Here is a 14,292-nt window from a genome sequence, read left to right on the forward strand (position 1 = left end):
AGACCTGGTATGCTGCCTTGGGAATGCCTTGCAGGGGACTGTGTTTCACCTCTGGGTAAGTGATCTTCACCACATCCCCTGCTCAGCGACCATCATGAAGCAGATGAGTGTGATGTGGCCTTGGAGTTCAGTGGTGAAAGACATAGGTGTACGGGACACGGAAAGGGCTTGTGTTATCAGGTGTGGGACCCAGCTGATGAAATACTGTGCAATGCCATTGGCTTCTGAGAGTCCATGACATGTGCAGTGTGAATCTGTAGGAAGGGTCAATAATGGGCAATATCCGGGGCCGACTGACAAGACTGGTGTTTTGTGAGGCACACGCTGGGAAACTCCTCTTTGGGGATTTTCCCATCGGTGGCTGCCAGCACATACCCAATTTCTGCCTCATGACCAGCGTGCTTTTCAGTGCCAATAATGGGAAATGCCTGATGTGAGGAAGAATCCAAGAACCAGTGCCTTCCAGCAGTCTGACTGTGGGTGCCAACAGTACCTGCCATGCGCTTTTGCTTTCTTACATGGCAAGGCAGGCTAATGAGACCCAACGTGCCTGTGTCCATAGTCTTACAGTTTTGCTTTACTTTGCACTAGCAGTGTCTTATTTTCCCACTGGGTGAATGATGTTTCTTTTCGAACGTTGCTGTAGGACACGGACTGTGGGTGCGGCGGTATCAAGAGAAGAAGTCATTATTTGATGTCCCTGAGTCTGATGGCAGTTCTTTATCCCCAGTCACAGCTGCAGTTTACTCGTTTTTGACAATGATAATAGTTCTGCAGGTAACAGTACTAAGTACCATATGATAATTGCTTTACTTTTCTGGTAAGAACTTTAAAGTCATCACACTCTGCTAAGAATGTCCTATAAATTCTGCATCTGGGAGGACCACAGATACACCTGCCTAATGTGCTGCTTCTTACTTTTCCACCTAATTTATCTATAGGGTCTTTTTTGGGTGCTTTTCAAGTTAACATTCTCCTTTGCCGTTCCTAAGATTCTTAGGCCTTATGGGGTTGGTTTTTGGATCATTGGGTTTGTTTTATTTTTCCATTCCATTACTTCTTAAAAAAAAAAAAAGCCCTAAATTTTATTTTGGGGTAATTTTAAGATCTACAGACAAGTTGCAAAAAATAGTACAGAGAGTTCCCATATGTCCTTCGCCCAGAGTCCCCTAATGTGACTGTATTATATTACTATGCTACATTGTCGAAACCAAGAAACCAACTTTGGTACTTTGCCATAAATTCTAGATGCCATTTGGATTGTACTAGTCTTTGCACTGATGTGCTTTATCTGTTCCAGGATTCAATTCCGGATATCACAATTGCATTTTGCAGCATTGGTTTTTATTATTTTTATTACTGTTACTGTTAGTATTATTAGTTCACATGCCTCATGAACAATTCCCCATCACTAACTGAGAACCTGTGCCCAAAAGGCTTGTTCAAGAGTAGAGAAGGGTCAGTTGAGTGTCATGTTAGGAAGACAAAGTGCACAGAGGACCTCTGCTTAGCCTTTGCCTACAAGGGGAGCTCTACTGCCTTTATCACATGTGTTTCATACAGCAGGAACTTTCTACATTAGTCTTTTTTGTGAGTGCACATTTGGTTCTAGCTCTGTACTAGTAGTAGTTCTATAGTAAGCATGGTACTGTAGTAGGTGTTGCATTAACATTGTGTTACCAGGAGAACCCAGTTAGTCTGTCTGGATATGATATTCTGAGCCCATGAACATGAGTTCAATACTGTCATTCAAAAAAAAAAAATTAAACATTGACGTCATGAAGATTATTCTTAAATTGTCAAAGTGTAACTGTGAATATTCTTCTCAAAGCCTTCTTCCCTTTGCTCTGTATCATACAAGATCCCAGAAATTGTCCTTCAACACAACCAGCCTCTGGAAAGACTGTCTCTTCCGAACCCCTGTGGGGTTGTGTCCACGGGATGGGCAGCTCTTGTTGCCGGGAGCCCTGGGAGAGCCTGGGGGCCAAGTGCCGCTGTGGTGCGAGGTGACTTTGCTTATGAGGACTCTGACTGTGCCATGTGTTTTTTTCTCTTTCTCTCTCCTCTTTCCTTTCCTAGCTTCTCTCAAGCACAACTTAGTAATACGAAAATGCTTGCTTCTATCCAAGCCATGGTTACCATTCTTCCAGACACGATAGTGGATTTCTGCTCCGCAGTGACACCATAGGCTGTCCTAGTTTAAACTCTTTGCCAATATCCTAATACTTTTCCAATACTGACTCTAAACCAACCTGGTTAAGCTCTTAAAGGTACAGTATAGTCCCTACTTACTTGTGGTTTTAGTCATTTGTCATTTCAGTAGTTTGGACTACTTCTGCAGCTCCCTGGTCCTCATAATTGTTCATGTGTATGCCTTATGTCTTCTAGGTTTTAATCCCAATTTCCTTATATGTTTCCATTGAAATTGTTAAAGTATGCCAAGTGTACTTCATTCATCAGGATGTAGAGTTGTATGACGAAGAAACGGACTCGCAGCTGCAGTGTCGAGCTCTGAACATCACGGAAGACTTAGGGCAGATACAATATATCTTCTCAGATAAAACTGGCACTTTAACTGAAAATAAGATGGTTTTCCGAAGATGCACTGTGTCTGGCATAGAATATTCCCATGACGCCAATGGTGAGTCTGGGGGTGGGGACCCCCAGTCTGGGCTGGACAGAGAGCCTCTGTGTCAAAGCTGCACGCACACATGCCTGGGCACACGTACATGCACACACACGCACACATGCACACACACACACATACAAGCTTCAGGGATTGCTGATTTTTGAGAGAGAATAAAACACAGAAAGGCTGTTAGAGCAACTCAGGAGACTGAAGCGTGGCAGCATTTATAGAAGCAAACATAGAATTCCATGTTGCTGACAGTGCCCTGTTCACCCCAGTATCTCAGTGTGGTGGGCATCTGCTTAAAGACTCTTTTTCTACCAGACAAGAGAACCAAGAAGGGCATTCTTGAGGAAGTCACTTCTGAGGCACCCAGTCTCTTTGCTGCACCAAAAAATGAAGAGATGCTTTTATTGTCACCCATCAGCCTCCTTGTTATTAGCTGAAAATTCTCAGAAGGGCATTGGGCAATTCATGCTGTATTCTTTCCCTTAGAAAATGATGTTAGTAGAAGCTGGAAAGAAATATCACTCCTGTTTGAATTTTACAGGTGGTTGCTCCTCCTACCTCTCCTTTCCTTATCCTTTGCTGCCTCTGTCCTCCCTGAACCCATACGGGAGCTATCCACTTCATAAGCAGAGGGTATGACTGGAACCATCCACCCGTCTGAGCCAGGAGAGGGCACCATGATAAGGTGGGCCAGCTCTGCAACCAGTGCCCCTCTCCTTCCTGTAACAGCATCTGAGAACATGAAAGAAGTCTTGCCACAGGAACAGAAGCAAATAATAGAACAGGAGTCAGTATGTGGGCTTCATTAGGAAGCTGTTCTTTTAGGGGGGTATGGCAGGAAAGATCTGTTAGAGGCGTGAGATTTTTGCGAGTTTCATGAAACCAAGAATTATGATATCCACGAAGGCCCTTTATGTAAAATTAAAGTAATCATATTAAATAGAAGACATAGGAACTTATCCACTATGTTTATTGCTTTATTTGCCTCCCAAAATAAATGGTCAGTCACTGCCCACCTGTCCCCCTAGCACTCTCCCCTTCCATAACTCCTCAGCCTTGTGCAGAAGAGCTCATTTGCCTGAAAGCAGAGCTTAGCCTAACTGTAAAGGAGCCAGAGACCCAGGTCTGAAGTTGGGTCAGAAGCAGCCTGTGAAAGCTGGGCCTGAGACTCCATGCGCGGAATCCCAGCTAAGATTACAGAAAAATGTTGACAGTTGTCAGATGCTTATCATAAAATCAAAGGATTGCATTGCCTCTGGAAGACACAGGAAAGCATTTGTGGTGAAGACCAAAGCAAGCAGGCCTCGCTGCTGCATGTTTGAAAAAAAATGCTGTGATCAGTCATTGACATGCACCTGGGGCCAGGAGCAACGTCAGCTGTTATTACCCATGACCTGACCTCTCAGATCTCATTAGTAAAATGAATTCAGATGACTTTGTGCGATGAACCCAGTTCACATGGAGACTGTGGGTTTGGCCATCTCTGACCTTATGTCCCGGTTACGTTGTGTGCCCCAGATGAGGCATCACCTACCTGCTTCCTGCCTTCCCTCGACACTGAGGGCATCGCTCAGGCCACTGCTGGTCAGAAACTGCTGCATCATTGTAGACCACAGACACATCAGCAGTGGTCTGAGGGATTGCTGCGTTTAGGCTAACATCCAACTACTGCTGCAGGAGGGTGGGACAGGCTGGTGTATCCTTCGAGAGGCTGACCCAAGCTCCTAATGCACAAGCCCAGGAGCTTGACAGCACCATGTCCGGGCTTTGTTCTTCCCTGCCGTTCATTCACCACCAAACTGGGGCTTCCATCAGCCAGGAGTGGGTGGGACGGGCAGAGGAGATTTGCTTCTGGGGTGAGGAACTCCCGGAGTTGGATCCTGGTATTGGCAGTTAGTTGGCCTTGTGACCATGGGTGACTTATCTTTCCTTATCTCTGTTTTTCTCATCCCTAAAGAAAAGTCTTCCTAATGAAAGATGCTCAATATAAGGCGTAGCTCACAGGACAGACCAATGCCACAGGCATGCCCAGATTGGAGGGCTCTTCTAAGCCCCTCAGGCAGGCCACCTTGTGTTAAGATACCTTGTGCTCACACCCAGCACTGGACCTGCCCTGGAAGTTCTTAATAATTGCTTGTTTTGACAAACTGAGGGTTCTAGAGGGGAGGGAGGTGGGAGGATGGGTTGGCCTGGTGGTGGGTATTGAGGAGGGCACGTTCTGCATGGAGCACTGGGTGTTGTGCACGAACAATGAATCATGGAACACTTCATCTAGAACTAATGATGTAATGTATGGGGATTAACATAAGAATAAAAAATAAATAAATAAATAAATAAAATAATTGCTTGTTTTGAATGAGTAATCTTCATGACTAGTCTCCTTGCTCGTCTGTGATGAAACAAGCTTAACTAACTGGGGAAAGCCAGAAAAATGTCTTCAGAGCCATCCATTAGCAAGAAGCAGTGCAGATGTACCTCATAATTCACTGAGTGGTCATGTAGCCACAAGGACTTTGCTGGTCAGTGCCCCCTTGAGGGCTCAAGCATAGCCATGCAGTCAAGGTCGTCTTCAGTGGAGCATTGCCTGCTGGGTCTATATCCTGGTGGCATTTGTCCACCCTGTGCAACCCACAAGGACTGTTAGCCTCCCTGTTGGGTAGACCTTCATCCATACAGTGTAAATGCAGACAGTACCCACCACCTACCTGGCCTTTAACAAAGATTCCCCATGGTAAAGCACCATAACACAGCCTGAGAACCATTATTTCTGTGTGATTGCAGGGCAGACGTTCAACATGTGATCTGTCCTGACAGCCCCAGTGAGCCAGGTGGTTCCATGACCCCAGTTTAGTTAAAGGGCAAATCCTGAAGCCAGGTTACTCTGTGGGCTAGGCCTTCACTGTCTTCCCTTCCTTTGCCCCTGTTGTCTGCTGCCCAAACCCCATTCATCACACCTAGGGTCCACCTGAATAGAGGGGCTGTATGTGAATCTGTCTGTCCACTCCTTACTTGTTTGTGGAGTGCGATGGCCACTGTGCCAAAATGCACTGGACCTGAGCTTTGGCATCACCTTGACCTGGATGCCATCTCCACCCTCTTGAGTCCTAATGTACTTAGCAAGCTCCTTACGTTCTCTGTGACTCATCTGTGCTTGGGGTTGAGAATGTCAGCCTCACCAGGTTGCCTGTAGGTCCAGATAAAATGAGAGCGGCCTCCATCTCTCAGTGGAAACTCATTAAATGTGGCCTTGCCTTTAAGAAAGCGAGGCTGGCGAGTGCTCTGAATCAGTTTCATTTTCCTAGCCTTCCTGTGACGTGTCACCCCATGTCCCTCTGCCCACAGCCCAGCGTCTGGCCAGGTACCAGGAGGCAGACTCCGAAGAGGAAGAGGCGGTTCCCAGAGGGGGATCGTTGCCCCAGCGCGGCAGCATCGGGAGCCACCAGAGCGTTCGCGTCATGCACAGGACCCAGAGCACCAAGTCACACCGGCGCACAGGCAGCCGGGCTGAGGCCAAGCGGGCCAGCATGCTGTCCAAGCACACGGCCTTCAGCAGCCCCATGGTGAGTCCCACTCAGGACGGCAGCTGCCCATCCTGGGGCTGTATCACCTTTCCTGGTCCTGCTACTTCCCTTCATTCCTCCAAAGTATCTGCATGTAACAATACGAATGAGCTGTTGCTGGGGGTTTAGCTCTGCTCAGTGAACAGAACTTTTGTGGCCAACACCTCTTCAAACCCATGTATCTTTCCTAAAATGCTGACACGGCCCCTTTGCCTTGGCCTCTAAGGATGGGGGATTGCAGGTGAACTACCCAGATGGGCGCTGGAGAGGAAGGCTGTCCTGCCAAATGAAATGCATAAAACATCAGAGCAGGATGACAACTGTGAAAAAGCAAAGCCAAGTGGCGGGGGGGGGAGGGGAGTTTTAATTAGATGAACCCAAATCCAATAAACTTCTTTCTCCCTTGTCTTGACAGCTGCCCAAACATTTATGGACCATTCTGGTCAGGCAGGGAAATTTCCAGGAGTGAGTGAGTGAGGATCTCTAAAAAACCTTTCACTTCTGAAATGTTTTAAGAGCAGAGAGGGAGAATCCATTTTGGTTCCTCTGTGGTGGCCTCATTCTCTTCTGTCCTTAGAAACCATACAGAGTCTGCCATTACATGGCGGTCGCTGATTGGTGGGTTTACGCAGGGGTACCTGGGAGGAGGGCCCTCATGCTTGACAGGAGGGGGACTGTGTTGGAGCAAGCTTTCCTGGCATTGATTTAGCAATATGGGTCCAGAGTATTTGAAATATTCAAACTTCCTGACCTAGGAATTTAGGGATTCAGCCAAAGTTTTCTGTGCCTAGCAGTTTGTCAGTGAAAAAAAAATGTATTCAGTGATAAAAGAATGGCCAAATGAATCATAGTGTGTCTGTTTTGACGTTGTTAAAAGTCTGGAAAAGTTTAGACTGCAGTTGAGCCTGGAACAGCACAGGTCTGAACTGTACAGAACAACTTACACGCAGATTTTTAAAAATAAATACAGTACTGTATTTTCCTTAGGACTTTCATAATATTTTCTTTTTTAAAATTTGTTTAAAGATTTTATTTATTTTGAGAGAGAGAGGGAGAGAGATCACAAGCAGGAGGGATGGGTAGAGGGAGAAGCAGGCTCCCCGCTGACCAGGGAGCCCGACGTGGGGCTCGATCCCAGGACCCCAGGATCATGACCTGAGCCGAAGGCAGACGCTTAGCCAACCGAGCCACCCAGGCACCCCTTAATAATAATGTTTTCTTTTCTCTAGGTTATATAATTGTAAGAATATAGTATATAATACATATAACAAACAAAATATATTATTAGTCAACTGTTTATGTTATCAGTAAGGCTTCCAGTCAGTAGTAGGCTAATTTTAGGAGTGTCAAAAGTTATATAGACTTTTCACCTGCACAGAGATCAGCACCCCAATCCCTGCATTGTTCAAGGATCAGCTGTATATAGTGTTTTGGGGAAAATGGACACTGCCAATTTATGTATAAATTTTTTTATTGAGCTATAATTGACATATAACATTGTATAAATTTAAGGTGGGAATGCAAATCAGAAATATAATGAGATACCACTTCACACCTCTTAGAATGGCTATCATCAAAAAGCTAAGAGATAAGAAGTGTTGGCAAGGATGTGGGGAAAAGGGAACCCTCATGCACTGTTGGTGGGAATGCAAACCCTCATGCACTGTTGGTGGGAATGCAAACTGGTACCCAGCCACTGTGGAAAACAGTAAGGAGGTTCCACAAAAACTTAAAAAATAGAATTACTGTATGATCCAGCAACCCCACTTCTGGGCTTATGTCAAAAGGAAATGTATAAAATATTTGATGATGTAAAATGTAAATGTACAGAAAAAAGACTGGAAGGAGACAAAGAAGTGTGTGTTTCAAAAAGTATGTATTACTGTGAGGTGATGTGATACAGATTTGTTAAATTTTCCCTCTTTTTCAAATCTCTCTGAGTCAGATATGTTATAATAACATATATTCTTAGCTGTATGACTTTATAATGAGAACGTGTGTGTTATAAGAACATACGCATTTCATTCCATATGTAAGTCATATATTCTTGTACCAATTATATACATTATTCATCACTATAAAATGGCATATGCATGTGAGTCAGATGAAGGTGTCTTCAGAGCTTATACTGAAATCAGGGTGCCTTAAACAGTCAAGCACTAAGACGCTTTCACTGGGTTATACTCACCCCTCAGTCTCTGTCTTCTTCCAGGAGAAAGACATCACACCCGATCCAAAGCTGTTGGAGAAGGTGAATGAATGTGACAGGTGCCTGGCCACCGCAAGGCCCCAGGAACGCCCACTGGCCCACCTTTCGCCAGAGCTCTCTGACGTGTTCGACTTCTTCATCGCACTCACCATCTGCAACACAGTAGTAGTCACATCCCCGGATCAGCCACGACAAAAGGCAAGCTCTGGGGTATCCCTGTGAAGCCGACGCCTTTGACCTTCAGCATCGTCCCACTGTTGTCAGTCTAACCTTCCCAGCAGGACTGCTCAGCACTACCTCTCAGGTTTAAGGGGATATAGTAGGGGGCTTTGTGGAGGGCAAGCCAGCTCATTGGTTCTGTGGTGCCGTCCCCAGGCTACCATGGACAGGTAAGGGGATTGGGGCCAAAGGGAGAGGAAAAACTTCTGAGCCCATAATGGGTGGGGCATATAACAGCCTAGACTGGAGTGGGGCTGCCCTGCACAATCTACACAGAGCTTCAGGGTTCCAGATTCTCATGAGAGAGTGGACAGGACAGGCTTGGGGCCCAGAAAATCGCCTGGACTTGAATCTTGACTTTACCAACAGGCTGAGCAGCTTTGGACAAGCCATTCCCCTCCTGTGCCTTACGGATCTTATCTGTGACATGGAGGCAGTGGTGAGGGTTTAGAGGAAGGGCTCAGAGAAGGGCTTGGCACACAATAAATGTATTTGATGTGAAAAGGGCCTTTAACATTGTCTTTAAAAGAGAAGTGGTCAAGAATCAATCCGAGGTTACTTAAGATGGTGGAAACATAGCAATACCCAAGTTGGTTTTTGCTTGGGTAATTATAAGGTTCTCTCTGAAGAGAGTAAAGTTTCATGTGCAGACAGGTCCTTTATAACCCCAGTGGTTCTCAGGAAGTCCTCTAGGTAGGCCGGGAGGTGTGTGTGTAGGAAGTACACCTAAGGAGGGATGTGCATAATGCAGCTAAGCAACTTTAAATGGATAAAAATGAAGGTGTTCTAGAGCTAGATGCATGCCATACACCTACCCCTCAACCCCCCACTCTCCCAGACCTCTTTCCCTCCTCCTGAGCCAATCCTTCTAGCAGGTTCCACTGATGGAGCCATTGGTGTGTGATGTGGGGTAAACCAAGGGTCTCTGCTCTTTTCACAGCAGCATACCTGGCAGTAACGCAGCCCCTCCTCCCCCTTGCTCCTGCTCCTGCCACACTGGCCTGCAGAAGCCCCAGGGGGCCTGACAGGTCCAGAGTGGACAAGGTCCCCACCACCCAGAGACTGCAGGATTGCACCGTCTGCCTTAGGCGAGGGCTGCTTCCTGGTGCAGCTCACCTCTTAGCTGCCTCAGCATCCTTCATCTGGCCTTCAGATTCTTCCACCGTCCTATATTCAGTCCTGCTGGCATGCATCCCTGGAGAAGTGTCTGGTTTCTAGTTAGACCTGTCTGAGACCCAGGCATTGCTGCAACTACTGAATAAGTGAGAGAGACCCCAACATAACTGAGGCATGTGGTGATGGTCACATAGGCAGTGCGTTCCACATAGGGAGCAGAATATTTAATCCCCCACCCTCAGACTGCAGATGAATAGGTCTCTGGATGCACTCCTCTTTCCACATATTAGTGAGTGCGATATTTCAGGGTATTTGGAGCCAGTAGGAGCTCCAGTGTGGCTATTTGAATCTCCCCCTTGAATATGTAGCACAGTTAAAGTCATTATAGAAACAAAGAAGCACCTTTATCAAAATTGGTCCCATGTGCCTTGCTTTACCAAATACCTGACTTTTCTGCAGGCTATTATGTAATTTACAACTTTAGTCACATGGGGAAAATTATGAAAATTTAAGGCTAACTATAATTCAATGTTTTGCTTGTTGCAACATTTGCTGTAAATCTATTTTCTAGCAGAAAGTTAAAATAGGCATATTATACTAGCATTAGTGAACACTATTCATTTAAATAAAGTATTGCAGTTGCTGCATTGTTGAGCTTTTTGGAACTTTAGCAAATGTATACAACTGTCATTTTGTTGTTTTCACTTCTTGTTAGAAGATAATGCGATTTATTGTGACTTTAAAAAAATGTGCTAAATGATTTGAATCCTGAATTTGTCCAAGCGTTTAATTTGTTTAGAAAAGTTTTTGGGTCTGGGAGTGTTATTTAAATTTTATATGGACATAATTCAAAGGACTGTATAAACTGGTCTTTTGTAAATGCATTTTGTAATGGGGGGGAGGGATTTGTGCCAGGGATTTGTGCCAGGCGTGTTCTTCTGAACCTTTTCTGCAAAGCAGTGGGACATTGCGGTGTGGGGACAGCTGGCAGAGGGGATAGTCTCAGAGCCTTCAGGTACCACTAGCCACACACTCCCTGAGTCAGGCCAGGGCCTCCGTGTGGCTACCCAGGTGATCACATTCTAAAAGAACGTATACTGCTAATTTTTGTTTAAGTGAAATGGAAGAGGCCAAAGGATGGTCTCAAGGAAGAAATGCTGGCTCTGGTTGTGTGCCTCCAAATCTGGGAAACGGGAACTCTGTGCTCTGAGCCCTCAGGGGGAGTGGGGGAGTGCCCTGTGGCCGTTTGGGCGAGGCCTTTGCATATACCTCACATGTCTTCTGACTGCCTGTCTTTCAGGTGAGGGTGAGATTTGAGGTGAAGTCCCCCGTGAAGACCATAGAAGACTTCCTACGGAGGTTCTCACCCAGCCGCCTGACCTCAGGCTGCAGCAGCATCGGGAGCCTGACCGCCAACAAAGCCGCCCACAAGTCAGGGTCCAACTTTCTGTCCACCCTATCCAATGACAGCACACTGTTCAAGCTGGAGGAGAGGCTAGGCCAGCCAGCCGCGGCCATCGCCAGCAATGGCTATAGCAGTGGGGCTGCCAGCTGGGGCCCGGAGCACACTGCCCAGGAGCAGAAGCTGCAGCGGGAGCAGGAGCGGGAGCTGCGCTATGAGGCAGAGAGCCCTGACGAGGCGGCGCTTGTGTATGCTGCGCGGGCCTACAACTGTGCCCTGGTGGACCGGCTGCACGACCAGGTGTCTGTGGAGCTGCCCCACCTGGGCAGGCTCACCTTCGAGCTCCTGCACACGCTGGGCTTCGACTCTATCCGCAAGAGGATGTCAGTGGTGATCCGGCATCCACTCACCGATGAGATCAATGTCTACACCAAAGGAGCCGACTCAGTGGTCATGGACCTCTTGCTGCCTTGCTCCTCAGGTATCCAGCTCCCCTCCACTGGGTGGTACCCCCAGCTCCAGGTGGAAGTCCCAATAAATTAGCCCTTTTCCTCAGTCCCTTCCCATTGGATTTCATTAAGCCTTTTCTAAAGCAATGCCCATCAGAGGTTTGCCTCTCTGGATCACCCGTTCCTCCTTCGAGGGGTTTGGACTAGAATGCACTGGGGGCTGGAGGATGGAGGGCTTCAGTGCCTGAACTCCCCTTAGAACAGTGGGGTCGAGGGTCACGTGGGGGGAGGCCTAGCATCATTTTAAATCTGGACAATGAAGGTTAAGATCTTTTAGACTAGAAGTTCCAGAAGGTTGCTTCCTGCTCTGATTGCCTGGGCCATGTCTTCTATGGAGGTTCTCACCCAGCTGCCTGACCTCAGGTCATGGTTTGTAGCCCAATTGTGGAGCTGCCTCAGGCCACAGTGAGAGCTTAGGTATTGGAGGCTGCTGGCCTCTCCACCACCATCTGTCCCACCTTTGGGCAGAGCAGCTCCATCTTAGTCTCTTTCATGTACTAGAGTTCCATATAACTTCTGTGTTTAAAAAAAGGAATTTGAAAACCACTGGTGTTAGTGGAACTTTATCCAGCAGAAGGGCTTGCTTGAACCTCCTTCTGGATACAAAAGCTTCTGTGCCTTGAGAGGGGAATGGCCTAGGTCCCCATTCGTAAATGTGGTCACCCCTCCTCTCTACTTGGAGGATGAAGGCATGCCCTTCTGACGTCCAGGGAGAGAGGTGGGATGGAGGGGAGGATGCTGCTGGCAGACAGAGGGGTACATGCTGCGGCTCTGCTGCCTGGCCTGCACAGTCTTCCTGTCTGTTGTATCCTGGAAACATCTCTAGGTACAACCTGCTGTGAAAGCCTGTCCACTGGGTGCGGTCTGTCCAGAGCTCTGGGATGGAGCTAGAGAATACTTTACTTCCCATAGTCCTTTCGCCACAATCTCAGTGCCTCCGAACAGGACTCCTGGCTCCCAGGTACAGCAGCACTCTGCTGTGGGGAGATGCACTGGACGATTTCTGCAGAGAAAATCCTTTTCCCATGGCAGAACTGTTGTAAACAGGTCTCCAAAAACAGTTTGGGTAGCTTTTCATGGTGAAAACCTACCAGAGGGCAGGATTTGCCTTTCCACCCCAGGGGTTCTGTGCTAGAGTGGACATAGAATCCAATTCATAGGCTGATTTTGCATTCCAAGAATCTTCTTCATTCTCCCATTCCATAGGTTGCCTTTTGGTTTTGTTGCTTGTTTCCTTTGCTGTGCAGAAGCTTTTTATTTTGATGGAGCTTTTTATGCTTATGTTTCCCTTGCCTCAGGAGACCTGTCTAGAAAAGATGTGGCTATGGCCAATGTCAGAGAAATTACTGCCTATGTTATCCTCTAGGATTTTTATGGTTTCGGGTCTCACATTTACGTCTTTCATCCATTTTGAGTTTATTTATGTATATGGTATAAGATAGTGGTCCAGTTTCATTCTTTTGCATGTGGCTGCCCAATTTTCCCACCATTTATTGGGGAGAAAAAAAGACACCGGAAAAAAACACAAACACATGGAAGCTAAACAACATCATACTAAGCAACCAAAGGGTCAATAAAGCAATCAAAGACGAAATCAGAAAGTACATGGAAACAAATGAAAATGAAAATACAGTGGTCCAAAACCTATGGGGTGCAGCAAAGGTGATCATAAGAGGGGAGTATATAGCGATACACGCCTACCTCAAAAAAACAAGAAGAAGTTCAAATAAACAATCTAACCTTACACCTAAAGGAACTAGTAAAAGAAGAACAAACAAAGACCAAGAGGAGTAGAAGGAAGGAAATCGTAAAGATCACAGCAAAAATAAATGACATAGAGACTAAAAAAACAGTAGAAAAAAATCATTAAAACCATGAGCTGGTTCTTTGAGAAAGATAAACAAAATTGATAAGCCTTAGCCAGGCTCATCAAGAAAAAAAAAAAGGACCCAAATAAATAAAACCAGAAACAAGAAAGAAGTAACAACTGACACCACAGAATACAAAGGATTATAGAGAATACTACAAAAAAATTATATACCAACAAATTGGACAACCTAGAAGAAATAGATAAATTTCTAGCAACATACAATCTTCTTAAACTGGAGAAGAAATAGAAAGATTTTCTATAGAAAATAGAAAATTTTCTATTTCAAGAAGAAATAGAAAATCTGAACAGACTAATTAATAGTAGCGAAATTGAATTGGTAATCAAAAAACTACCAAAAAATAAAATCCAGGACCAGATGGATTCATAGGTGAATTCTGCCTAACATTTAAAGAAGAGTTAATACCTATGCTCCTCAAACTATTCTAAAAAAGAGAAGAGGAAAGAAAGCTTCCAATACATTTTACAAGCCTTCTTTATTCTGAAATTTGATTTTGCATCCACGCAAAAGAAAAAAAGATATGGCAATTATCTGAGCAGATTTAATTCTATTGTAAAAAAAGAAATCATCATCTTTGTCTTTTCCACAGCCTTTCATTAAAGACAATTTAATGGACCACTGTATTTCAGACATTACCACATACAGCAGGTCATGTATAAGGTAAAAGACCTACAATAGCACTAGCAAACAAGGGTAGGACAGGGTGGTAGGTAGGACCCACCGTACAGAGAGGGCCAGGGACCCTACTGC

At 45.8% G+C, this 14,292-nt stretch overlaps 1 protein-coding gene across 1 annotated transcript in view; it reads left to right on the forward strand.

Moving 5' to 3' along the window:
- Positions 1-14,242, forward strand: part of LOC102726749 (phospholipid-transporting ATPase VA) — a 37,768-nt gene extending 23,526 nt beyond the window's left edge. The window contains exons 6-10 of the mRNA XM_081829720.1: positions 647-777; positions 2,389-2,641; positions 5,981-6,198; positions 8,411-8,605; positions 11,043-14,242. Coding sequence (XP_081685846.1) covers positions 647-777; positions 2,389-2,641; positions 5,981-6,198; positions 8,411-8,605; positions 11,043-11,687 — 1,442 coding nt within the window. The 3' untranslated portion in view covers positions 11,688-14,242. The remainder of the gene's footprint in view (positions 1-646; positions 778-2,388; positions 2,642-5,980; positions 6,199-8,410; positions 8,606-11,042) is intronic.
- The last annotated feature ends 50 nt before the right edge of the window (positions 14,243-14,292 follow it).

Source organism: Leptonychotes weddellii, chromosome 9 (assembly GCF_054177405.1).
Source record: "Leptonychotes weddellii isolate Sample4059 chromosome 9, ASM5417740v2, whole genome shotgun sequence".
In the NCBI taxonomy this organism is placed as follows: Eukaryota; Metazoa; Chordata; class Mammalia; order Carnivora; family Phocidae; genus Leptonychotes; species Leptonychotes weddellii.